The sequence below is a fragment of the Haliaeetus albicilla genome, chromosome 1 (genome assembly GCF_947461875.1).
Source record: "Haliaeetus albicilla chromosome 1, bHalAlb1.1, whole genome shotgun sequence".
NCBI classification, from domain to species: Eukaryota; Metazoa; Chordata; class Aves; order Accipitriformes; family Accipitridae; genus Haliaeetus; species Haliaeetus albicilla.
The window spans coordinates 65,061,873-65,089,639 of NC_091483.1; the positions used below are offsets into that span (position 1 = coordinate 65,061,873).

Consider the following 27,767-nt stretch of genomic DNA (forward strand, 5'->3'; position numbering starts at 1 on the left):
GGCGCTCCGTCGGCGGCGCCTGCGCAACACCAGCCCTCGTCCCTCTCCGGCGGGAGCCGACCGGGTCCCGCAGGTAGCGCCGCGCCGGCGCTGAGGGGGAGCGGCGGCAGGAGCCGGCGCCGCCGGGAGCCGCCCCGCCGCCCGCTCCTGGGGGCCATGAACGCGGAGAACTTCGGCTCCAGCGAGCGGCTGGTGACGGCGGCCTACGTGCGCCAGGGGGCGCAGGGCCGCCGCGCGCACGAGCTGCGCCTGCGGGCCCTGCTGGAGCAGGTAACCGGGGCCGCCCCCCGCCCGGCCCCGCGGCCCCGCCGTCGGGGAAAGCAGCACGGAGCCGCCCGCCGCGGGGCGGTCGGCCCCGGCCGGAGCGTCCCCGCGCAGCCCCGGGAGCACGCAGGCCCGCCGGGCCCCGCGGACACCCGGGCCGTTCTGCCCCTGCAGCTCCCCCAGCGGTGTCGCGGCCCTGTGGCAGCCACCCCGCCGGTCGGCAGGGGCACGGCCCGGGCGAGGTGGCCGGGGAGAGCTCGGCTCGCCCTGTCGTCGGGGCAGAGACCTTACGGAGCCCCAACGTGAGAGGCCGCGCTTGGGAGAGAAAAAAAAAAAAACAAAAAAAATCATTGCCTGAGGTTTTGCGTTTGCTGAGAAGGGCTCAGCAAACAGTTAAAGAAACTTTTTTTAAAACAATAGGATACTAACGTATTACATGAGGTAAAAAATGGTAGTTGTAAGGTGCCAAGAGGATGCATTTCTTTGTCTGCAGCGTACAGAAATCAGTATGGATGAATTCTCAGGTGTTTCAGTTCTTGAATATCCTTAGTCACATCGTCCCCTGTTTCAAACTTAACTTTCATACCACGCTTCAGAAGTGAATTAGTCTTACTGAATGAATTTTACTGTTACTGGGACGTGTAAAAAAAAGCCTCTGAACTGCTGAGCTGCTATAGTAATGCTTCATGGGTTCATGGGTACCTTTCCTCTGAGGATCTTTTCTGCAATTTGCAAAGATGAGTGCAGTTCTTAATGCAGTAAAGAGCATAAGAAAGAGCGTGTCTCTGGTTGAAGGTTTGGACACATTATATTCTGTAAGTGGTTTCCTTACCTGTTAGATAATAACTAGAAAGGAAAATATGTAGACAGGAAAATGTGTTACAAGTGAAACTCTTTCCCTTCTGCACATAACTAATGTTTTTGGTTCTATAATACACACTTTTCTCCCTTTCATCCAGTTTTCTCTGTTGAATTCCTGTAGTAGTAGATTCTTGTCTAGAGAATACATCGAATAACCTATAGTCTTCTAGGGAGTAATTAACGTGTATGTGCTGCAGTAGTTTTGTGTGTGCCTTAAAGAGTACTTGAAAGTGAAAAATATCCTGACTATTTTAATATCAGGATATGCTAATGTAATTGCACTTAATATATGGAAAAATCCTTATTTAACTTTTCTCTCAATACAGGTTCATAACATTAGATCATATAAAACAGCATAATGAAAATACAAACTGCTGTTCAGAGTGGGAAAGAAGGGTAACATTAATCAAACAAGTTGCATAAAGTTTTGTTCATTTTTAATTTCCAAGTTTCGTATTTACCTTTATATTATTATTATTAAGGGAAAATGTCCTGAAGATGGATGGGATGAAAGCACCATTGAGCTCTTTCTTCATGAACTTGCTATAATGGATAGCAATAACTTTCTGGGCAACTGTGGTGTGGGTGAGAGAGAAGGAAGAGTGGCATCGGGACTTGTTGCCCGAAGGCATTACAGGTACAAATTATTGGTAATTTGAATTACTCAGATTTATTACTAAAGCTTTCAAATGGCATATTTTATTGTGTTTTGTTATCTGAGACCTTGACAGCGTTTGAGAAACACAATATAATGCGCTATTGAATTGATACAATTTTCTGTATTGAATTTTCGTTAATAACTCATTGGAAAGTCTTGAATGAAACAAAAATGTTTTGTCAGGGTTACGTCCTGTATGCTGAACTCGTAGAAGCTTAAGATGTTGAGTTAACTGCATGCAAGGGAAGTAGAGATCTTCCTGTTTTAAAATAATCTATGCATTACTTGCCTTTTTTAATACTGCACATCTTTTTCATCTGCATATTGTAGTTGTAAAGTATCGAATGTTCCTAGTGAACAGCTATTTGTATTTTGTTATATTCATTAATATCTTTATAATGTAATTAGTTGATAATGCACATGAAAACCCAGTCCATCTGTAATAGATTTTATATGAAGTAAGGAGATCTGTAAAGACAACAAAAGCTTTTAAAAGCTTGTAGCCCTTCTGACACTTGATGGCTATGTTGGATGCTATAGTTCTGGAGGCTCTGTGTTAATTTCTTTATGAATATACTTTTTTTTTTTTTTGCATAGAGTTCTGTGCTGAGTACCTTACTGTGATGTTTTATCTAACAGGAATGAAACAAAGTGAAATTTCTTGGAATGTTTCTCCTTGAAAGATTAACACAAAGCATGTTAGAGACCAGAAGTTCAGTAAGCTTTACCATATGGAAGTTGAATTACTTAGGCTTAATGGCTTTCATGAGCCCTACAGTACCATGAAAAATTAATGAACAAAGCCAGTAATACATCAGTTTGGCTTTTTTTTTGTTGTTTTCTCTACTACTCTCTAGTCTAGGATATGCGTGGTGAGGGAGGTAGAGGGTCACACTGGGGACAGTATCTGAGGAAGTACTGTTTTCTGACAATGCTGGACAAAGCATGCCCAGCTTCTGGCCAGAGAGAGCCTGGGCTGGCACTTAGCTACTGTTGGTCTGATGCAGCTCTGTCACCTGCCATCTCACCTTCACCTGTGAGTGTCGGCAATAGCAAGGAAAAGCTTAGAGGCATCCTTCACACCACTTATTTTTGCAGTAAGTTTTACAGGTAACTTTGGGCGTGGTGGAGGTAGCAGGAGGTGGTTCTCAAGCTGTCTTTTCTTTCAGCTTAATAAATTCTAAGGCCAGTCTTAGGGAGGATTGCTCCTTAGGAAGGATTACATGTGTGCAGAAAAGAAAGTAGTAACATGAGAAAGCTATTAAGAACATAGCAGCAGGAACAAGGGAAGAAAATATTTTTGATGGAGTGAGGATTATGTGCAAGTGTCAATTAATTATCAAGCTATTGTTGATTTCAACCTATAGCTTGAAATGGGGGGAAAAAAAAATTAAGCTGTAAAACTATGCTCCAAGAAGTCCGAATTCCATACACTCATCAGACTACATTTTACTCTATTCCCAAGACAAAATCAGAATTAAAGCCATAAATAGATGTGTATTGTTACTACCTTACTTGAGCAGCTGCTCCATTTCAGCCATGGGTAAAGTTAGTTCTGTAAGCTTATGTTTTATGAACAATTTCAGAATCCTGCACTCCTGAAAGGTGCTAAATAATATCCAACATTTATAAACGCAGTTAATAAACATAATTTATAAACAGAATGCAGAGAGAGATGGTATTGCATGATACATAATATTGAATAGTAGAATGAGGTAGATGAAGTGAAGATGTAGAAAAAGATTGGCAAAGTGATATGTTAACCTAACTGTCTTTCAGAACATTTTGTCACAGTATATATTATTTCTTTGCCCAATGGAGGTGAAGCATTTGTCAAGGGGAGTTTCTGTATAATACCACTATGCCTGTGGTATGCTACACTATAGGTAACTGATTTTTGTTTTCCTTGGAACTCTGTGTCTGAACATGTCAGCATTTATAATGCTAATCCAACAGACATCAAGAAGTGCTGAGGCGCGCCTAAAAGGAAGCCTGCCAGATGCTAAAGATGTTGCTGCTATAGGTCTTCTCAAAGTCTTTACTTGCATACTGGGACATTGTTGATCTACTGTTAAAAAAAATTTTTTAAAAAAATCATACAAATACGTGTAGTTTATTACAATGGAACTCATTATGGCAGATATTGATGTTGCATTGGATATAGCATTTTCCACAATTGTTTATCAAATTAAGTTCTTTTCAGTCAGCAAGAATTATTGCTTTGGGATGTGAAAAACCTTGACGTATGTTTTCAACCTTTTTTGTTTAGGTTGATCCATGGAATTGGAAGGTCAGGTGATATTTCTGCAGTCCAGCCTAAAGCTGCAGGGTCTAGCCTTTTGAACAAACTTACTAATTCAGTAGTTCTGGATATTATAAAGCTGGCTGGTAGGTGTAAATCTGAAAATATCTCTCGTTTGTGGGGGCATGTCATGGGTTCTTCATGTCAATTTCTGACTTGCTTTTTATGGGCAGGTGTCCGGACAGTGACCAATTGCTTTGTGGTTCCTATGGCAACTGGCATGAGTCTAACTCTGTGTTTTTTAACATTGCGGCACAAGAGACCAAAGGCAAAATACATTATCTGGCCACGTATAGACCAGAAATCTTGCTTTAAGTCAATGATAACTGCAGGTAAGAAGGAACTGACTGATTATGCGGTGTGTTATTCTAACAGATATAAAACTTCATCTAGCAGAGTGATCAATTCATATGCTTGCAGTCAGATACAGAAGAGGCATAATGCATAGTAGTTCTAACTGCTTTATTTCTACACTCCTGATTTCTAACATGCAATCACATGTATGAGTTATCTTCCTAATGCCTTGTGAAGTGTAGGTGTATGCTGATGTACAGAGGTGTCTAAAGTAGTCAATAGAGAACACAATGCTAAGGAAGTTACAGTTAGCTCTCAGATGCCTAATTTGCTGTCCTGAGAATTATGTAAAACCAAGGCTCACGGTTCAAATTTCTCTCTTTGATTTATGCAAAAAGCATATGTGTCCTAGGAATTGTGATCAGAAGGTGACAAACTGTCTGATTTGCACATTCTTTTCTTTTAGAACATGGGAAGTGTTTGCTGCCCTATTTGTTTTTAATCTTGCAGTGTCACTCAGCTCGCTCAGGAAATGAGTTTGGTGTCTTTCTTAGTTCAAACCTTAATTTCTCTCAAATGGAGTTCCTTGTTTATCACTCTATAAGTAAGCTAAAGGTAGAATCTATCCCTGCACTGAAGCTGTCCCATCTTGTAGACAGATGCATGGGATCAAGGAAACGGCAAGTGAGGGAGACCATAATTTTCCAGCTCAGTGCACATACCTGCAGGTGGTGGCATAGATTCTGGTCCTAGTTCCTAGGACACATTTATATTTTGCATAAAAGAATCATTACATAAAAATGACTAAGGGATGGGATTCTGTCCAGGTAAGATGCAGAGGTGTTTAAAAGGAATCAGATCAGAACAAATAGAACATATATATGAGAAAAGTGGGAGTGTTTTTGGAATATTATGCTCAATTTAGAACATCAATCTAAGGAAATTATGTTTGTAGTGGAGATAGTTGTGAGGAAATATAATTGATCTATTAATTTTTTGACTAGTAAAGACAGCTATCACAAAATTAATTAAAATAATTATCAACTAAAAATAAGTGAGAAGCAGGTATCGGGTATCTAACAACTATCTATTAAATGTAATCTCTGTCTTCTAGATCACTAATTGAAAACCAGATTAGGGCTAACAATGTCAATAAATCATTCTAGTCCGAGTTCTTCTGTAGAGTTTGAGCCTTACTTAGTCAGTGTTAAGGCATGGTGTTGAGCCATGAAAGAAAAATTCACATAGCTGTTGCCGTGTTACACTGCTTTGGAAATCACCCTTTTGCTTTCCGCTGCCCTCTTCTCCTTTACATTCATTCAGTAACCTGAACATCTCTGTTTTTAAGAAAGTAATAGCCTCTTCAGCTGGCATGATGTTGCTGTCGTGTCACACCTCTTTGGGGAAGGGAATATATGGTTTCCAGTGTTTTATTCTGTAAAGAAAACCTTTCTGATTGATTTATTTATAAGCTAGAAATTTGAGCAACTAGCATGACAGGCTTCCCTCTTTAAGAAAGAAAACTCTTTAAGCGCTAGGTTAGGTCAACCATGCCTTTGTCTATCTGAATCTTGAAAATCTTTGAGGATGGAGATTGCACAGCCTGTCTGGATAGCAGTTCCAGTGCTGTGCTATCCTCTGAACGAAAAAAAAAAAAGGGTTTTCTTGCTGTTTATTTTGAATCTTTGGCTCTCTTGTCTTTGTAATTCCCTTTCAGATGGTTGGGGGCTGTTATTGGATGTTCTCCTCTAGCCTCTTCAGACTTGAAAAGTCTAGCTCTTAACAGCCTTCCTTTCTAAGCTGTGTGCACTGTACCACACCCATCTTGGTAGCACTCTGATGGACCCTCTCTGGTTTTTCAACATCCCTCCTGAGCAGCCCATTCCAAAACTGGAAACATTCCAGCATTTAGAGGAAGGGGATAGATTCCTTTTTTCAAATGTTTCTCATATGTGTCCTTGAGAAACAACCTTACAAGGTTCAGCTGTTGTACATCTTAAATACAAACTTAAACTGGAAACTTAAAAAAAAAAAAAAACAAAAAACAAACCTAGGGAAATAGCTTGGATTTTGATATGACAAAGTTCATTTTCAAAGTGAAGTCAAATGTGGACATTTTTATCTTTTAAGAAGTAATTTGGAAGTTTATGAATTGAATAAGGCAGAGGCTTATGATGAAAGCCAATTCATAATGATCATTATAGCATTGCTACATCTAACAGCATCCTTTTTTAGAGACGCTGTTTTAGTATGCTACTGTTTTACAAGAATGCTACTCAAACATTTTTTTTGTAATTGGAAGGGAAGAAATTATGACGTTTTTAAAACAATCTTCAAACCTGTTGCTGTTGCATGGAAAGAATGTAAGGTAAGCTTTTGTCTGGAGTCCAGTATTTAACAAGAATATTATTGTAGTTTTTAGCTATATGGACATTGTACAATAAAACAGTTTATGTATCTGTGTTCTTAATCCAAGTCTGAAAGAATCTGTTGAAACAACAGAAGCAAGAAGATTTTTCAGATATGTACTGGAACTAAAACCCCACGATTAGTCAGAGATTTGATGATATACATTCAGGTCTTGCTTTTTTTGGTCAGGTTTTGAGCCAGTGGTGATAGAAAATGTGTTAGAAGGCGATGAGCTACGGACAGACATTGAAGCAGTGGAGGCTAAAATCAAGGCTCTTGGAGCTGAAAATATTCTTTGTGTGCATTCTACAACGTCTTGCTTTGCTCCAAGGGTACCTGATAGGTAAGTCATCTTTTAAGAAGTGTGTTATTTGTTACTGTAAAACAAACAAACAAAACTTCCATGTTTTGAATGTCCATCTTCCTAAAATTGCTTAATTACTGCCAACAATTAGTAAAGATACTTTAATCCCCTTGCTTAAGGAAAATGGCAGGTTGAAAAAATGTTGTACTTTCAGAAAAGTCTATTTAAAAAGTGAGAATAATGCAGGTGGTTTTCCTTCTGTCATATAACTGAGGTTAATGATGATCTCTCATGGTGAAATGAATGCCATTTTGGCAGTGGTTTTCTTATGATTTCACCAAAGTAGTAGTAGTAGACTTTCATAGAAATGTAGTCCGGGAAATGTAGTTCCATAGCTAATGCCACATTTTAATATTACTGTTGCCTTTTCTACTCTTCTTCTCTAGCCAATTCTGAATTTTCCTAGGCTGTTAATACAGTTTAAAAAAAAAAAAAAAAGCCCTACAGCTAATTTAAAAATCTTTCCTTGAGGTACTCTTTTCTGTATTATATTGATGTTTATAGGGCTAGTTAAGATATACTGAGATAAGAAAACTCTTGGAAGTATCTAGGGCAGATGTGCTATATAACATATGATTTCCCCTGCTGTAACTTATCTTGGTTTGAACATTTGCTGCCTGATTGCATGGTACTACTACTTATAATTTCCAGCTGTTAAATCATCATTAAAAGAAACTTAAAATACATTTCATTCTTTCCTGATATTATGTGTCCATGTATATAACTTGCATAGTTGCTACGAAGATGTCATTCAAGCACTAGCTGAAGCTGAGATGAACATTACAGTTATGGATGGGAAATAGAGCATCTGAGACATTATTTCAATGTGTAGCTTGGTTATGAAATACTTGAAAAACTTCCCAATCTGAAAATGACATGTTGGAGTAGAGGTGCCTAAAGTACTTGGTATATTGAGTCATTTGTTCAAAATGAGCACCGTTGTTACTTGCAAAACTGCTTTCTCTATTGCTTACAAAAATAAGTATCAAGAAGCAAAATCCTTAGGTTTTACAATTGAACAGGTATATTTTTATGGACCTGTATGTAGTACACTGAAGGATGTGATATTAGTAAGATGTCTTTTTTTAACATGGTTTTGAATGTAGTGTCTCAGCTGTTCCACTTCAACTGTTTTTAATTTATAACAAAATTGAAAAGACTTGTGTTTAGAGTTCCTCTGCAGTGCGTGCTTTTTTGTTAATTACTTTGTTATCTGGAAAATTTAGTTGAATATTTGCAAATGTAGGAAAGAAACATTATTGACTATGAAACACGGCAAGTAAAGATATGTTTCACTGTTTTCCTACCTTTAAAAAACCCCAGTATTTATCATAGGTTAACCCCCTTGCTAGAGGGAAGTTAAAACCATATAATTCTGTCAGAATGCTATGAACATTGCTTGAAGTTGACTTGCAGATTTATTGGCTAACTTAAATCACAGCTATCAGAATTGAATGGTCTATTTTATAGCTTGGGTAAATGAATCTTTTCCTTATCTGCTTCCTCTTTTTGACATGCAATTGTTTTGTCCTCTGCAACTAAGAGATGAATTATTAGGTAGTGGCACTGTGTTATGATATACCACAGATATAGGAGGATTTGAACGCACTTTCTATTTAAAGGGTACTGTCAACTGTTGAAGACCATAAGATCCATCTTCCTGCAGGAAGGAAAATCCCTTACAGCATTTCTGGAGTGTACCATTTTAAAAGTCTATTTTTAAATATCTTGCATTTGTAAGGCTTTGTGTAGTTGTGGTGGTGGTGTTTTGAAATTTTAAGTGGCTTAGAATCATTAAAAGGTCAGGGTAAGATTTTTTTATGCCTGTGTACCTATAGCTTTCCTTTGACGTATTATTTAACTTTATGGGAATAATTCACTAGTGTATAAACCCCGTTCCTTGGAAAGACATCAGTTCAGACAGCCTTTTACATGCTGTTGCTGTGAGTTGTGTCTAAAACTATTGTATTTAAAAGAGAATTAAAGGAAAAAAAGTGTCTTTTTTAGTTAACGTACTTAGCGGAACTCTGTATCTTGTTACTTTCATTAATATTAGAAGAAAGAGCAAAGCTTTCTTTTTATGAATTTTCACAAACAGGAGAGAAAGAAAGAATAAATTGGAAAATATTTCTCTAAGTCCTATTTGTAACTTTTAAGAATTCGAGTAGTAGCCAAACTTACATAAATGCTTTATTTTTCTGATATGACTAGCAGCACTTCTAATGGTTCATTTTAAGCCTTGGAAGCAGACAAGTGCTGTGCATAATTGTTTGCTTCCCTTGCATAATCACATGTTCTTTGCAAACTGTAGCACTCTCATCCTGTATTGTAATATGGACCTGATTGTTCAGTAGAATACTTTTAGGAAAAATAAAGAGACTTTTCTGTTTTCAGTACTTGTAGAAGCTAGTGTATTGCTCCTTTAAGTCTCAGGAGGTGAGAAAGACAAACATACATAGCAGTACACCCTCTATGTTTCCAGTTTGGTGAAATTCTCAACCTGCACTTGAAAAGAAGTCTGTAAGACGGGAACTGTTTTTCTTTGAGTCTGTTGAAGGTGAGGAATGAGTCTGATAAAGATCAGCAGATCAGAAGGCAAAAACTTCTTCCTGTGTAGTGTTATGTTTCCAAAGTATTCTGTTAATGTTACATAGTTCAGGATTTGGGATGTTGATAAATGTGAAAAATTATTGGACATGCAGCTCCTGACAAATATCTTGAATGTAGAAGATCAGTACATACATTATACTACTGGTGTTTGCTAATCATTAAATACTTGTAATTTCTTTAGGGATAATACAGTGATGATGATGTTTTCCTAAGGATTGAGGTTCAGCAAATTTAATCTGAGGTTTGCAGCTGAATTTTGCATTACAAAATGACACTAGGCAATGTAATAGAAATAGAATGCAAAGGAATGTCACCTCTTGGAAAAATGTTTTTATACTCTGTCACATTTTATATGAATGTCAGTAAATTACAGTGAGAGGCTGTACAGAAGGAGATAGAGTAAAAATGCATTGGAGGTTTAGAGTTTCCTGATTTTTTTTTTAATAATATTACCTTTATCATCACTTTAAATTACTATATATTATCTTATTTTTTCAAATAGATTTATTTCTAAAATATATTTACAAGTTTGGGTTTTTTTTTTTAAAAATAGAGCATGATTGGAGTGCTTCTAAAAAGGGTACTAAGTACATGTGTTTAAAATGCTGAAAGCCCTTACCCAAAATGACCTATGTACCCATATAAATCCTAGTTTGACTGAGAAATCAATCCAGGCTGAGCTCACTGTGATTTCAGGGGTTTCTAAAGGCAAGTAAAGAGTTGTCTTTATTTCTGAGTAAACAGTTGAACAAAGTTTTAATTTGTTCATCTCCACATTCAGATATTTTAGGACTTTCCATTCCTTTGAAGAATATCTTTTCTGTTAATCAGTTTATCTGAAATATGCAAGTGAGATTTCAGCCAAAGGGTTGAAATATTAGTTCTTTGAAATAAACAGAAGCATGTACAAACTTCCTGTTATATGATACTTTTGATTCCCAAGACACATCTTGAAACTTCCATCAGGCTATTTTCAGGTTGAATATTAGAAGAAAAGGAAAAAAAGTATGAATAGCTAAAGCTCTTTCAGTTATCATTAAAGTAGTATTAAAAAATGCTTATATCTGAAGCAGAATGATTTGGGATCTATTTACTGGTTTACAGACAAAACTTTTCAGTGAAGCATGAAAAATTTCAGCCCAGGTCAACAATTTGTAGTGTATGTAAAAGCTAGCAGAATTTTCTTCTTAACCTTTATAGCTTAAGATGACAAGTGCTGCCTTGAGGCACTAATCAAAAAAGTTTCTTTTCTCATTCTGACTTCTTTGTAGACCTTTCAGTCTTTTAATGGTCTGATTTGTAACATTAGTTACAGTTATCAATGCTTCTCTAAATTACAATTTTATGCTCATAGGCTGGAGGAACTGGCTGTGATTTGTGCTAATTATGACATTCCCCATATTGTCAACAATGCATATGGAGTTCAATCTTCAAAATGTATGCATCTTATCCAGCAGGTAGGAGCTGTGTATTTCCAATAATAATTTTTTTAACAAGTGTAAGTAAATCTCTGATTGTAGACAACACTAGCAAATTTTATCGGATGTTTCAGCTTTGAGACTAATCCCACGCATGTCTGATATTTGAACAATTTTCTAAGAAAGCAGAACAGAGGGAAGTAGAACTTAAAAATAATATTTGTTATTTCTATTACATTCTTTTTATGTAATAACCCCAAATCTATTTAGGTTTTGTTTATGTTCAAGTGTCTTCCATAATGGAAAAATGTCCTTAATAAGCTTTCTTAAAATATTTCCTGAACTTGTTGATTAAAAATAAAATAATGGGTCATACTTGAATAAGGATTAAGCCTTCAACAGAATGTGAGTTACAGATTTTCAGTTGAAGGTACAAGATTCTACAGCAACACTTTATAGATGCTGTCACTGCTAAAATACTGTTGGTACAGAGAACGGCTGAGGAAACCGGGTTAAGTTCAATGTTATGTTTGAAAAAGTTTAATTTCTGTTGCCATTTAGTTTGAAGAAGGGGTTGCTTAATATCTAAGATCAGCCAAGAAACCTAGAATTCTTGCATTTTTGCTCATTGCAATGTATGTGCACTGTTTCTTCAATATTTCTCTTTTCTCTCAGTTGCCCATGTCAAAAGAATAGGTGGCTATTTTTTTAACAGGATTCAGGGGATCCTGAACTGTCATGAATTTAAAATATGCCAGTCTTTTTTTTTTTTTTTTTTATAATTAAGAGGACATTATGTTATTAACTGGGCACAGACTGACTTGATACATAATTATGACAGTAATGTCATGCTGGCATTTCTAAATCTTGAGAGACTGAAGGATTTTGACAAAACTTGAAGTGATGTGTGAAATAGAAAATGGAATATGCTTTATTTGTAATGTGCTTGGTATATGTTTATTGTATTTAACTTGCACAAGTTTAGTGAAATTCTAACATGAAGGGGGCTGTGGAATTGCTGATTTTTACTGCATGAAATGTATCTAATGATAATCTTTTCAGACTATAAAGCTGCAAATAGAACTGTTATTGTGTTGGTTTCTGTGTTTCTTCTTGGCTTCTTGATATGTTGTTTGGGGGGGTTGGTTGGTTGTTCTTCGGTTATGCAAATGTATACATTTGAGCTCTGATTTGTTTTACATTTATTTACAAAAATTTATTTCCTGCAATAGAAAATGTACTGTCTGTAAGGAAGTAGTTATTAATGAATACTTAGGAGTATGTACATGCTGAGCACAGTGTGAACAGAACTTGCAAGAGTATCATGGGAAAGAGCTTTTGAGACCATTTCATTTGTCATGCTTTTCCTCTGGTGGTTTCCTGTCAATTAAATCAAATGATAGCTGCTGGCATTCATCTTGCCATCAAAAAGCTGACAAACTCGGAGTGCTTCTTCCTATCTCCCATGCACTAAGCTATTAAAACATAGAAATAATAACTGTGATTTAGTTGGATCTGCTTTTTTCACTCCTTTTTGCCATAGGTATTAACTCTGTTTCTATTTCTTGGTTTTAGTTTGCAGTACTTTTAATATGTATGCATTTGAATATACTTTAATATGTATGTTCTTTAATATACCTGTCAGGTTCTGTTATGCTGCATACTTTAATTGTACAGTTCACAGTAGCATCTTACTCAAATTGAAGAAGTACTGCAGAATCTACATTTCTTCCTTTAAGAATATCTGAGTGGTTAGGTATAAGGATGTTTTGTTTTCTGGGAAGTGGGCAAATCTGCCATAGGTACAAGGCAAGCAGCCTTATAAGAAGGAGTGCTGTCACAGCCCTCTTGTTTTAATGCAAATTTATACATGTATCAAGAAGAAGCTGCTTATTTTCTAATGAAGCATTAACCTGTAGCCTTTTACTGTGAGAATCTGTGAAATGTTTTGGGTCGTACAGTTTTAACTGTATAATTCCCATTAAATTCCAAGGGTTTTCTTTTTGGTTGTTGTTGAAAATAAGCTACACTTAGACTTTCAGGAGCTAAGATCAATATTTTAAATAATAGCAAAATAGGAATTTGTAAGGTACTATGTAAGCAGATAATGGTAATAACAGTGAGCAATGCTAAGAAAAGGTAGTACTATGATTTTTTCATTTTTCATCACAAATGTAATATTGGAGAGAGTTTCAATTATATTTATTTCCATTACATTGCTGTGTAATTATCATGCTATCGCTTGTTTCCTTTTTTCTAACATATGCTGTGGATTATTTTTTTGTTGTTCCTTTTTGATAAAGGGTGCTCGGGTAGGCAGGATAGATGCTTTTGTGCAGAGCTTGGACAAAAATTTTATGGTTCCAGTAGGTGGAGCTATCATTGCTGGCTTCAACGAGTCCTTCATTCAGGAGATCAGCAAAATGTACCCAGGTAACTACTGGTTCGTGGGCCCATTTCATCCCTGCCAAATAACTGCAGAAAGCTTGCTTTTCAGCTTGCTTTCAGATAATTTTTATTTTTGACAATTTAATCTGTATATTGGGTTTGGGTTTTTCTGTGGGGTTTTTTTTTTTTTTTTCAGGAAGAGCATCTGCGTCTCCTTCCTTAGATGTCCTCATTACACTTCTGTCTCTCGGTGCCAGTGGCTACAAACAGTTACTGAAAGAAAGAAAGGTAAGCTTTCTAGCAAGCAGCACTTTCTTGAAGTCACCTGGTAACAAAGTCTTGGTCAAAACTGCTTTGTGTGGTAAAGCCTGTTTCTGTCTAGAAAGCCATTGAACTTCTGAGCTCACAGCTCAGGAAAGGCAGTATGATGTAATTACTTCATGGCTAAATGGTGCTCATGAGTAAGCTTGGTTTCTGTGTTGTTTTCCAATCCAGAAAGCTAAACTGAGTCATGTACTATCTTGTACAGTATTCATATTTGTTGTTCTAAAGTGTGACTAATACAGTGGAATTTTGCCCACAAAAGCTTAATCTGAGAATTACTGTGCTGTGTCATCATGGTCATGCTGCTCCCAGGACTAAGGCATCAGATCGGACAGTCAGAGGTGACCCGGGGGTCTCTGCTCTTCTTCATTTGGCCCTATTGTGCCTTTGTGCTATGATGGTGTTTAATTAAGTGTTTGTGTATCACATTCTCTGGAGAATCACAGCTTCTGGTTAGGTTATAAATACTATGCATGGCCACAAAAAGAGAAAAATACTGTCATTTAAGGTATTCACCTAGATACAGAGCTAGGTTTCTTCTCTGCCTCTCATAGACTATATGTTTTATGTTGGGTATAACTGCATTGCACAAACATTCAAGGGGTCTAAAGTTGGAACCTGTACATCTTGAGTTTTCCTTAAATCTGGACATAATACAGGCCTGATTTTGCTATCTTTAGATATAAACACAAAGGATTCTTTTTGTAGAGGGTTTTATGTAAGGAAATGCTGTGAATTAAGTACTGTTAAGTTAATAGTTTTAAATCATGCATGATCTGTTCCATTATCTTATTTAGAAATTACGTTACAATTGTTTGCTGCTGACAGCTTGCTCTGATTACCTGGCAGGGCAATAGTGCTGGATGCTGTGGCTTGTTTCTAGCTCCTTGTAGAGGCATCCAGAAATTCTGTACTGCAATTGAGATCCCATAGGAATAGCTAGACTATAGAAAACCAAACCAGCTTAGTGGCTTTACAATGACTAAGAAGCGATCTGTGCAACTAAAGTGAAAACATGGCTTCTGAAACACTGAAAGCAGTTACCACTTCTGTCACTATTGCGATACAGTTTCTAACATTTTTTTCTGGACTGTTGTATGTATTGCCAGGTACGGTTTGTGTCTTCGTTAAAAGCAAATTGTATTTTTTCCCCCTTCACTCTCATCTCCAAAAGAATCTCAAGTGAATTTATCTCTGTCTTCTGCAAAGCTGATTTTTATGTTAGATTTACATTGGTAGCAGGTACATAATGGGCAGTATACATATTCTCCAAGTCATAAATAATAATTCTTTCATAAATAAAATGTCTTAATGAATAGCTGTATATTTTGAATCATGTCATTTTCTTGGAAGTAGATTTCTAAAGTGAATAAAGCATTATATTTTTACAACTTCAGGTCTTTTTATTTCAAATGTGAGTATACTCTATAAACACAGCCCTATATATGGTGTAAATATGTTTCTTTTATTGGATTTGCTGTAGAAATAGAAACCTTTTTTTGCTTAAATCTGTTTGTTCCTGAATTGTAAAAATGTAATAGTGATAGTTTATTGCCTGTGCTCTGTGAAAGCAGAGGCAGAGCTATTAGGCTCCCAGCAGGAGCTATTTATAGCTTGACATTGAGTACTCCTTTCTATATTGGTGCAGCTACACCTACTCACACAAAAAGTCAGCTATAAAAAACTTCAAGTATTTTTTTTTTTCTTTCTCTTCTTACCTTATCCTTATTCACATGAGTGTTACTTCAGGTTATTTGAGCTCAAGCCAGAAAGACCAGAATATTACTGAGAAGAGATTAATCTCCCACAACCAAGGAAAGAAATAGTCCACTCAGATTTTCTTTTACACAGATGAACTGTTTAATATAGGAAGGTAAGAGATTGTATGAGGGAGAGGAGCATGTACATGGAGTGGGATTTTCTGACAAGCTGGCAGTCACGGGGTGTGCAATTGTCCAACAGTATGAGATTGTGTTATGCTATGAAGGAGTAAAATGGGGTGATGTATCTGAGGACAGAAGAGCAAGGGAGTAACACACATGCTGTCCAAGTGTCTGAATAAAGGTTGCCATGTATGAAAGCTTAATAAGGAATGTTTTCAATAGTCGTATTTAGCCTTGATGTTTCCGGAGAAAGGATGGAAGAAGACCACCAACAGTAATGTTTTCTCACTTGTTCTAAATTTTCAGTAGTTCTCTTTATATGTTTATGTGGAGTTTAGAACAGTGGTTTTCTGATCTGAGTAGAGGGTTCTAGGTCATTTTGTAATGCAGATAATGACATCTGATCAGTAGTCAAATCTGTTAATTCTAGGTCCTTTTTTAATCCAGATAATGACAGCTGATCTGTAGTCAAATTTGTTAATATCTTTGCTTTTAAAGAACTCATTTTATCTAAAGGTTATGATTTTGTAGCAACTCCTTTGACTTCCTCAGTACAGTTTATGTTGTGTCCCATATTCTGCATTGTCAGGTCTTAAAACTCACTGTTTTCATGTATGTATTTGTGTGTCTGAACCAAGCCACATGTAGCAAATATAGAATCATAGAATTGTTTGGGTTGGAAAAGACCTTTAAGATCATTGAGTCCAACCATCAACCATGCCCACTAAACCATGTCCTGAAGTGCCTTGTCTATGTGCTTTTTTAATACCTCCAGGGATGGTGACTCAACCACTTCCCTGGGCAGCCTGTTCCAATGCCTGACAAACCCTTTCGGTAAAGAAACTTTTCCTAATATCCAACCTAAACCTCCCCTGGTGCAGCTTGAGGCCATTTCTTCTTGTCCTATTGCTTGTTACTTGGGAGAAGAGACCAGCACCCACCTCACTACAACCCCGCTTTCAGGTAGTTGTAGAGAGCAATAAGGTCTCCCCTCAGCCTCCTTTTCTCCAGACTAAACAGCCCCAGTTCCCTCAGCTGCTCCTCGTAAGACTTGTGCTCCAGGCCCCTCACCAGCTTTGCTGCCCTTCTCTGGACATGCTCCAGCACCTCAATGTCTTTCCTGTAGTGAGGGGCCCAAAACTGAACACAGCATTCGAGCACCAGTGCCCAGTACAGGGGAACAGTCACCTCCCTGCTCCTGCTGGCCACGCTATTTCTGATAAAAGCCAGAATGCTGTTGGCCATCTTGGCCACCTGGGCACACTGTTGGCTTATATTCAGCTGGCTGTCGACCAGCACCCCCAGGTCTTTTTCCACCAGGCAGCTTTCCAGCCACCCGTCCCCAAGCCTGTAGCGCTGCATGGGGTTGTTGTGACCCAAGTGCAGGACCCGGCACTTGGCCTTGTTGAACTTCATACAATTGGCCTCAGCCCATCGATCCAGCCTGTCCAGATCCCTCTGTAGAGCCTTCCTACCCTCAAGCAGATACAGTGGTTACACTGTGCAATAGCATAGACAGTAGACTTCAATTGACACCTTAGAATTGATGGAGAGCAAGGACCCTACATTCAGGACCCTACATACCAGGTTTAATACCTGTTAACTATTTTCCAATGTGGTCCATTTAATCCATTTAAGTCATTATTATACTGATATTACTGGAGACATGATGGCTTCATTTTGTTTTCAGCAGTTACAAATTTCCTCATTAGACTTTCCTTAACAATCTAATGATCAAGATAATTCTGATTTTCTTAAATGTATTTCTGTGTTACTTGGGATGTGATGGAGCTTTTTATATCTGTATCCATCTGTCTGTATACTTTCTAAGAGTGATTAACTGGAGTAACTTTTATGTCCTTATGGAGTATGTATCTAAAATATTTAAAATCATCCTGAGTAGGAGGACATTGTTTGGGTTTTACAATTCAGTAAAATACTGGGTTTACGTTTCATGGTTTATCATTGATGTAATTATTCTGATAGGAATAAATTATTTGTACAGTTCAGTGCGAGTTTATATTGCTGCTCTACTTGTGATTGAGTTTAAGAAGAAGAGGAGAAAGCCATTTAATGCTGGATATTAAAATTGCAAAAAATCAAATATTCTTACAACAAGACATACATTTGTTACTCTTTTTTTTGTCTAGTCAGTTTGCTACACTGTAGTTTGTCAAACGTGGGAATATTGCAGGATTTTCCTCATGTGAAATATGTGGAATCATATTCAAATTTTAGAGTGGCTGGAGGCAAGATAGTTTAACTGAATGTATTCATTATCTTAAATGGTATTGTGTAGCTAAACAAATGCCAACTATGCATGGAAGCTTCAAAGAGGCCTACATACTTAAAGCATGTATTGGAGAGGTATGGTCCACAAGAAGCCTGATCGCAAGGTCTTACAAGTGCTGAAGAAAAAAATATGTTGATTGGCGTTGTTAAGAAAGACCTTTTAAAAAAATGAGTGTGGTGATTGTCAGCATTAGTGTTACCGTATCAGGTTGGCAAGACTTGCTGGGCAGTTTCTGTTGGATTACTTTTATATGATACAAAGATTTAAAAGTTCCGTAACTAATTTCATATTTTTAAAACTTTCCAGTATATTATAAATTCAGAACAAAATTCTTGATCTTGCAATGCAGAAGAATCTATATATGAGGGTATGTGGTATATGTAGGTATCACACATGTACGTGAACTGTTTCTGTCGTGTTTGACTGCATTTCAAGAAAGTAAGCCTTTCTTGAAAGCCTTTCAGGTATGGCATATGAGAGTTGGCAGTCTGTATCTAGTACAAAGAGGTTATAAAATTACTCTTCTGCTTTGTCTTCTTCAGTGCAGTGAACAGCTATATGGCTCTTCTCTGAGGACAACTCATCTTTTCAGATAAGAATGAAGTAGGGAGGAAGGCAGAGTGTTACAGACTCTGAGCGTAAGCAAGCTGGGTGGTTACACAAAAGGTTTTCTGGCCTTCATTAGTTGTCTGTCTGTCACTGATACAGGACTAATGGCATATTTAGTACCCCCATCTTCTGCTTTTTCTCTGGAGTTACTGGCTTTTTCCTTACTTGTTTCCCTCTAGTTATTTCCATTTGGAAGAAGAACAGTGCCTATCACAATGGAACAATGAAGGGTCACCCATATTAGTGTAGTTTCTATTAAAAAATAGTTTTATAATGTAAATACAGTATGATTCAAATATTTTTAATAACTGTTAAAAACTTGAAAACATTTTTGTATATGTATGTGGAAGTAGGCCATTTTGTCCAAATAATTGAGTCATTTGGCACATTTGATACATACACCATTGTTGACTTGTTCTTCATACTTTTTGAGGTATTTTATTGTTTTAGGTGCTAGAAAGACCGGAAGAAGTGCAAGATGTCTTCATGGAGTTTAGCATTCATTTCACTAGCCTGGTTAGGTTTTGTGATAAGTTTCTAAGGGGAAAGAGTGAGTTAAATAATGAAACTTAACTGACATTTAGTGCTTGGGTTGTTCAATGCAACTTTAGCATAATAGCTTAATTGGAGAAAACTTGAGTGCCTACCACAGAAAATCAATTATGTAAGAGCTCATTTTTATATAATTGCTTAGGGTGCTTATAAATTTTCCATGTAACAGAAATATTTTGTAATAGAGGTTGGTTATAGATTTGACCTCACAAAAATACTGCTTTTTTCCTTTTTTTTGGAAAGGCCGTTAATCTGTTTTGCAACAAACTGCTTAACTTCTGAAACTATAAAATATCTAGAGGCCTTCCAATGGAAAGATGAAAAATAGTGTCGTTCATAAAAATAGGAAGTTTTGGATTTGTATTCAGGTGGCTTCAGTCAAACTGATGAAAATACATACTTGGGTTGTTGGGGTTTTTTTGCTGTCTCTCCATTCTCCCTTGTTTTAACAAATTCCTATGTATGTAAAGGCTCACCTCGTAACCCAGGTATTTAATCTTAACTTAATTTAATACATCTATACACTGGGTAACTGGTTATACCAACTTGCAGTGCTTTCAGTAATAAATACTGTAAGAGATGCATCGGAGGTACCACACAAAAATTAATTACTTGGGAATTTTTTCCTGTTCCAGTACAGGTTTTTCTCAGTACTAATTTCACCAATATCTCCATAGTAGACACAATTTATGTGTATTTCTGTAATACTTTGCTTCAGTTGTAGAAGTAAATAGCCAGCAGAGGGAGCACAAATTAATTTATGATTTGGATTCCAAAAAAATACTAATAAAATGGCTAACACATTGGTGATGTTTATTGTGGAAAGCAAATAAGAAATGAGTAATGTGTTTATATTCAGTGAGGGACCAGAAAGAAGGCAAAAATGTCTGAACATTTGAAACATAAATGTTCTTCAGCTTCACGGGGTGAACTGTGAATAAACTCTGAGTTGAAACCATAAAATCACTTGATTTACAGACACTTCTGAAAAATAAGAATGATTTTTCACAAATTTCAACTTCTGATAATTAACCATAGATGCCTCCCAAAATGTTTGTTGTTGTTCCAAGTATTGCAGAAGCTTTATTCTCTTGTTGAATCAATAGCCTAATTTGTTTAGACAGTAAGATGGTACTTTTTCCTCTCTGGCTGAATTCATTCTGTGGTATTAGGAAGAACAGGTAAAGAGCTGTGTTCATTTGGTCACTCATGAAGTGAGACTGGGTTCACTGCAGTGGCTCAAGAAAAGCAGCTGTAACATTCTTTTAACTTAGCTACCACAAAGCTCATTTGGTTTCATAAGACCTTTGGGAGGTTCTGCTCAAAAACATAATTTTGATCACGAGCTGTAATTTGTATCTGTCAGAGTCCACAGGTCAGAACAGGATACTGGTCTACAAACAGAAGAGGCAACACTATTTAAAGAATGAAAAATCACTTGTCAGGTCCAGAAATTGATGAGGATGCTTAAACAGGCAGTCACATTGAAGCAGATGAGCAGCACAATCTTTATGGCCAGAAAGAGGAAAAATCTGGTGTTTAGTATCTTTCAAAAAGACCACCCAGTGTCTGTATCTTTCTGCTAGTTTTTATGAGAGTCTAAGCATTAAAAAGAATGGAGAAGCCAAAGAATATAGTAAGAAGAATAGTGTTTATTCTCACTCTGTCCAGAAGTATTCTGAGCTGATAGGTGAAGAGGAAGATATTAAACTGAGGAAGAGCATGAGCAATTATCATAGATTACTACTGGGGAAAAAGGAGGAAATAAAATATGGATAAAGTAAGAGAAGCAGCCTTTTATGTGCAGTGTGACTTGTATCTGAGCCAAGTGATTTATAAATCTGTTTTATGACACTTTCACAATAAAGGTGCAATATAATTAAGTGATAGTAGAAATTCAGATATCTCCAGTCTTTTAGTAGGCTTGAACAGGAGGGGTTGGTCCCAGGAAGAGGACTGGCTACACAATAGAGCTGAATATTCAGGAGAGTATATATTGTGTGAAACAAAATACATTCAAATGTGTACTCATAGCCATCTCCTTAAGAGACTGTCTTGCCCTTCTCATACAGAAAAAGTCTATGCACTAGTGGTAATTATGGTTGTGTGATACATGGTAACAAAATGCACTACTTAGTCTGGAATGTATTAATAGAGAGAAAACAAAGTAAGGAGCCATTTGCCATAATGGGGCCATCTGTGATGGTAACAGTTTGTGGCTCAGGGGGCTAGGGTGGGGGAAAGCTCCTGCGGGAGTGGCGTGGGGTAAGACCTGCTGTGCAGTGGGAATCTCTTCAAGGTTCCTAGGTTTCAGGGCTACGGAGAGAATGACTGACATCCCAAGTAGAGCAGATAGAGAGCTTTGTACCAGCTTGAGGGGGAAGAACAGTGTTCAGGAAATGGAGCTGTTTCTTTATAGAATGATTTCAGAGAATTGCCTGGTCCACTTACTTGGTACACATGAAAAGAGGATCAGCTGGGCACCTGTAGGTTATAATGGAGGCTTAACAGTTTTGTGAAATAGGTACTATTTTCTCTGTTTGATGGCTAATAACAAAAATATTGTATCTTTTTTTCCAGGAGATGTTTTCCTATCTTTCAAGTGAGCTGAAGAAGCTGGCAGATAACCACAATGAGAGACTGTTAGACACACCACATAATCCCATTTCCTTAGGTAATTGTTGTTTTTTATCTTTTTTTAAAAAAATTCCAATATACTGTGCATTCATAATGCACTTTCACATACAGTTCCTATATATTAAACATTGTTCACTACACTCCATTAAATTGTTCTTGGGCTGATATGAAACCGTTGAACCCAATAAGGTAACCTACTATAAAAGTAGGAGTAGTGACTTGGGCCCTTTATTTTTTTTACAGAACTGCTCCTGTCCAACATACTCATTTATTGTAATCAAGACAGGCAGAAGGTGTTAGCATGCAGTAATGCTTTATAAAAAAGTAGATTTAAAAATCAATTAGGTTATAATTATTTTGCCCATCATCTTATAGTGCTGTAGAAGAGATTATGGAATTCCTACTCAAGGTATTTGTTCTAACCAAAAATTCTGCTGAACACCAAGGTAATATTGCCTATCTGTGCAGAATCTGCCTTACATACAGTCTAACCAAAGAAGTAATCTATGGCAGCTTGTGGGAAAATTAAAAATTATGAAACGTAGTATTCATATTTCTTTTTTTCTTTGTATCTGAACACAAACATTTGGCTAGACTTTTATTGTTGGGAAACAGCTTGTCCTCTGTGGTTCTTCTTTGGAGAAAAAGAAGCTTTGTAGTAGTTTTAACTTGACCTTTTGTTACTTTAGCCATGTCACTGAAGAATCTAGATGAAAATAATGATGCTGCTGTTACACAGCTTGGATCTATGCTTTTCACAAGACAAGTTTCTGGAGCGAGGTGAGGATTATATGAAGTTGAAAAATTTGGGGCGTTGTATTAGCATATATTTTATGAAATCCTATAATATTTGTTTTGTACCAATTGTTTCATGATTATAGATTACAGTCTGACAATAACGAGTCAGAGAGTAATACAGCCGCCTTCTTCACTGTTATGTGCTAATAATGTCAGCCTGCCCGAGTTAGCAATGAGGCCCCCTTTGTTAGCTTTGGTAGGCTAAATAGATAATCTATGCCCATTTAATTTAGTGTCATTATTCCCTAGTATCCCTTGGTTTCATTTAGTTTCCAGCTGTTGTCTGATCTTAAGTTGTAAGCTACTTAGGGCAGATCTTTGTTTTGTTTATTGCAGCACAAATATGGTTGTGCTGGATGTCAGAGGAATAAGCTTTTAATGCCCTACGTAGCCTTTTGTCACATGGAAGAAAATCCTGCTTCCCGGAACTAACTGTGTTTACAAAAAAAAAAAAATGTAAAATCTACAACCTGAGCCCATCTGAGCTGAATTTATTCTTAGAGACACTGGTACATGGAAATGCAAGCCAAATAATTTTTAACGATTTTGGTTTAAACCATTTAGAAGAAGAAAATTATTTAAAATTTGTTTTGGCAGGATTCCTTAATCTGAATATTACTGCTGCCATGCTAACTTCTGCCATAGACTTAATGTCATTTTTTTGTAGCAGAGTTGAATGTTTCCACATCAGAAGGTATGCTTCATTAGCTTGGATTATTCCACTTCCTGCACAGATGAATGACAGTAAATCTGTATGTACTGTAGTTAGATGCTCTTTTTAATTTCCCTGTCCTAACCTTGGCTTGTCCTGCAATTTCAGCCATCTTTGGCTGAAATGATTCAAGAGGTTCAATTTTTGAAGTTAAAACTCTCCACTTCTTTGCCTGATATAAAGGTATCAGGTTTTTCCTTTTTTTACATAAGCGAGTAATTAATTTTTAGCATACACGCTGTTTGACCTGGCATTTCAACAGATTTTAAATGTTATGCTTGTGCTGAACGTCAGTGGTAGGAATAGCAACTCCCTACTTAAGTAGCCTACTGCCTTTTGCATAACCTGTGGTCAGAGCACTTGGACAGTGGAAGGATCTGCTAATCCTAGTGGTATTTGAATGCAGTTTCTTTTATGAACTGCAGGGAATGTCTCTATAGAGGTAGTAAATTCTTATCAATTGATTGGTGTCAACTGCTCTTGTAGGCTTTAACTGTAGCCACAAGGCGAGTTGTTCCTTTAACAAGTAAGGATGTGGATTAGGGTCTTGATTTATCAGGGAATGGGTATGTACTGAAAGTGTTGAGAAATAGAGTGTAATAGGTAGAGGCTGTTAGTATGAGAAAGAGGTGAAAGCGGTGGCAAAAAGTATCCACTACAAGGAGGGAATAAATATGAAGTTAATATCATAGGATGGGAGGAAAAGGAAGTTACAGTATAGAGGAAGGGGCAGGGTGGGGGAAGTTGGGATCCTGAGGCCTCTTAAGTCACTTGAACCCAGACATTTTGGACTGCAGTACACTATGCCAAGCAAATGTCTGCACTAAGGCTGCTGTCAATATGGTGATCCTGGGGAGATCAGGGTCATAAGGTTGCTTAGGGAGGGGTGAACTGACCCAGGTCAGATAGTTAGGACTTGTTATAGAATCAGAAAGTTTGCTGCAGGTGTCTTGTCCCCCCACACTAGGGAGTTCATAAATACCAGTGGTAAATACCTTAATAATTTAACTGAAGGGGGGAGGGACATATGCACATGCACACAGACTTGAGCTAATTCAGGATCTGCTACTACTGTCACTCATAGTGATGCCTGGGCACTAACTTGGAGAATGCCTGATCTAAGCTGCCTTATATTAATTTGTTTAGAGTAAGCAGATACTACACTGTATAGGAACTTGTGTAAATGTGTTAATCGTAGGGTATCACATAAAATATCCAAGGCATCTTTAACTGAATCACAATTTTGTTTGTTTCAGGGTTGTTCCCTGTGGGTCTGTACAAACAGTGAATAACTACACTTTTAAAGGCTTTATGTCACATGCAAATGACTATCCCTGTGCTTACCTCAATGCTGCCTCAGCAATTGGAATTAAAAAGCAAGATGTAGATGTATTCCTGAAAAGACTCGACAAGTGTTTGAAGACTTCTAGAAAAGAAGCAAAGAAAGAAAAAAGTGTAAATGAAATAAGTAATTCTAATACAGGCACAGAACAACTTGAGGACTAGAAGATACAGATTTAGTAACACAGGGGGATACGGTTTTGGTTGAAGTATGTCAGGTTTGTATTGGGTTAGCACTGTGAATCTGCAGTGCAGAAAATTTGTTCCTGATCTGAAAACAACAAAAAAAGTTGGGCAAAATTCAGCTTTAGAGAAAGTAAGTGATACTCTTTCCAGGACAGAGGCCCAGACACAAGTTTTTTGCAGCGTATAAATATGCCTAATATCTGCCAAAGTAAAGCTTTACATTCGTAAATACCTTGAGCTGTCCTTTCAGTCTCTGGGTGACTATTTGGACCAGTGTTCAGCAAATCACAGAATGCGTATTCACATGTTTTTGATTAAGAAGATTTTCTGTGGCAGTGATTGAATTCCTTCCTAGGTATGGACCATCCAGCAAGAAATGTTTCAGTGCTCTCAAAATATCTCATTTCTCATCAGCATACTTGCCACTTCTCATTTCTTTTTGAAGATCTGTATAAGTGCTGGGATAGCCCTTACTAAATACAGTGTTGAAACTCCATGAGGAAATGATAGTTGGAATAGTAGTGTTTTTCAGGTGTTCTTGCCTCTCATGAACTGCCTAGAGCAAAGCAACCCTCAGTGGCAACGGAAAACCTAGAATACTTCATGTCCTGTCAGTACTCAGCTCTTGGAAACTATTTGCATAGTTCAGCAACCAAAGAAAACTTAATAATGAAAGCAAGAGGTTGTGGAGTGGAGAGGTACAGTTGTCTTTTTTTTTTTGTCATCTTTTTTGTCTTTTTTTCCATTTCATCTTTTCTTTGATAGGGCTATCAGGTCAGAGACCCACTGAAAAGGAATGCCTTGTGGGATTAATGCAGCAGTTTCAAGAGCCAGTGAGACCTGAGGGTATTTTGGCATTTTTAGTCCATTGTTGTTAAAATTTATAGACTCCATTTCTGAAGTGTCTGTTGCCATTGGCACTGTTGCTTCTGTGGCTGTGTGCAGTTGCTGATTTGAATTCATTAAGCAAACAATAGATTCAGAGTCTGTTCATGAAATGAAGGTTCCATATCACTACAGTGACAGTCCTGTAGGTTGCAAAACTTTTAGTTATTCTTAAATGCAATTACTACATTGTATGTAGTTTTTATGTCATTTACTGTTCAAAGTGAGCTTAATGTTCAAAGACGTTTTCTTTGTCTGTCTGTAATGTAGTAATACTGGGGATACCACAATTAATGAGTTCTAAATGTCAGGAAATACTCTACTTACTTTGTTTGGTGGGATCTGAGACACGTATCCTTCAGAGCCCTGTGTAAATTGCTTAATCAAAATAGTGGTGTTTTGGAAAGGATTGTCTATCCAGCATGTTCAAATGAATTGATACAAGAGGTGGTGTTAATATGCTGAAGTTATTAGTATGCTAATCATCGTGAAGGTGCTCTCATTTAGTGAGGTCCACTGTATCTTAAGCTTAAATTGAACTGCTGCTTCTACATTGTTATTGCTACAGTTACATGTTAGATTGATTAAAGCTTGTGAAGGTATGGCTCCCCTGACTACAGTCACAGTTGTTATTTGCTGTACAAACGCATCCTAGGAGAAATGTAATATAACTTGGCCACCGAGTCCTTGTGGCTATAAGGAGATGTAAATTTCTTTTCTTTGTCTCCCTCTCTCTCTTCCTCCCTGCCCCCCCCTTTGTTTTTTTATCGAGAGTATGCTATATGTCAGTTTTTCCAGTCAGTAAAGCTCATCCGCAAGATTGGGAGCCAAAACACTGCAGCTCACTGCCTCAGTATTCAGTACATTGGAGCAGCCAGTGAAAACCACAAGGCCTTAGTGATACCTTTCTTCCTGGTTTTTGATGTTGTTGTTCAGTGCCTGAATGAGTGTAAATTACTGATTTAAGTGACTAGTCACATAAAGCGAACATTAGAACTATTGTTACGAGAGTTTAGGGAGGTGTATGGTTATGGTGGCAGCTAAAATAAGCATTTGATTAATAATATCCTGAAACTGAATAAAGAAAACAGCAGTTGCCTTCTCTGAGAGGAATAAACCTCTACTTTTTATGTTCTCATAATAAATTATCTGCTGCAAATAATTCACTCACTTCTACTATAGATTGAACTGCTTTCTCAGGTAGTGTTTCTCCTGTCTTCAAAATACTTCCCATTTGAAATCAAGCTGAAAATTTCAACAAAGCTCTATAAACAAGTATCCAGGGAAAGAATTAAGTGGTTTGTTCTGATTTTGACCTTTTAAACCTTTTTTTACTTTAAAAAAAAATTATGATGATGGCTTTAACTGAAAAAAAAAAAAAAAAAAAAAGACCTGCGTTTTTAATTTGTGTGTCATTACATCTCTTCGCAAATCTTAGTGGTGCCACCTGAAGTCAGGAAATGTAAAATACTTTGAGAAATGTGCCCCATCATGTGTATAAACTCTTGAATTAAATATTTGTGTTATGTTAAGTTTGGTAAGCTGGTGTACCAGTTTTCAGTTTGGTTTGCTTGCTTTGACCCTTAAATGTCTTCAGTTAGTATTTTTTTAGAGATGGAAACATTATATAATGTCACTGTAAATATAATGAAGTTTTAAGTAATTCAAATGGCAATATACTTTCAAGTAAATGGAGAAGAATTGGTTATTTAGGAGATTCAGTAGATAAAAAGTATTTTCCAAGGAAGAGTATAAATCACTTATTCTCTATTCACTAATAGCTATAATAAAGTAGTGAAATAATATTGGAACATACAGCCATTAGCAGAGTTTTCATTTCCTTTGTATAAGAGATATGGGGAGCTTTCATGGCTACGGCACATCTCACCCACTAAAAGTAGTACTGTGAAAGATGGTAATAGGATGGGCATAGGTTTGTCAAACTATGCAGAGTAAAACAAATATATTAACAATATTTG

At 37.1% G+C, this 27,767-nt stretch overlaps 1 protein-coding gene across 1 annotated transcript; it reads left to right on the forward strand.

Annotated features, from left to right (window-relative positions):
• Positions 1-26,402, forward strand: SEPSECS (Sep (O-phosphoserine) tRNA:Sec (selenocysteine) tRNA synthase). The gene is made up of 11 exons (XM_069792497.1): positions 1-270; positions 1,608-1,762; positions 4,053-4,171; positions 4,259-4,417; positions 6,978-7,131; positions 11,117-11,219; positions 13,484-13,613; positions 13,765-13,856; positions 21,810-21,903; positions 22,556-22,646; positions 24,633-26,402. Exons 1-11 carry the CDS (start codon positions 157-159, stop codon positions 24,880-24,882), a joined length of 1,461 nt encoding a protein of 486 aa, XP_069648598.1. The 5' UTR covers positions 1-156; the 3' UTR covers positions 24,883-26,402.
• The last annotated feature ends 1,365 nt before the right edge of the window (positions 26,403-27,767 follow it).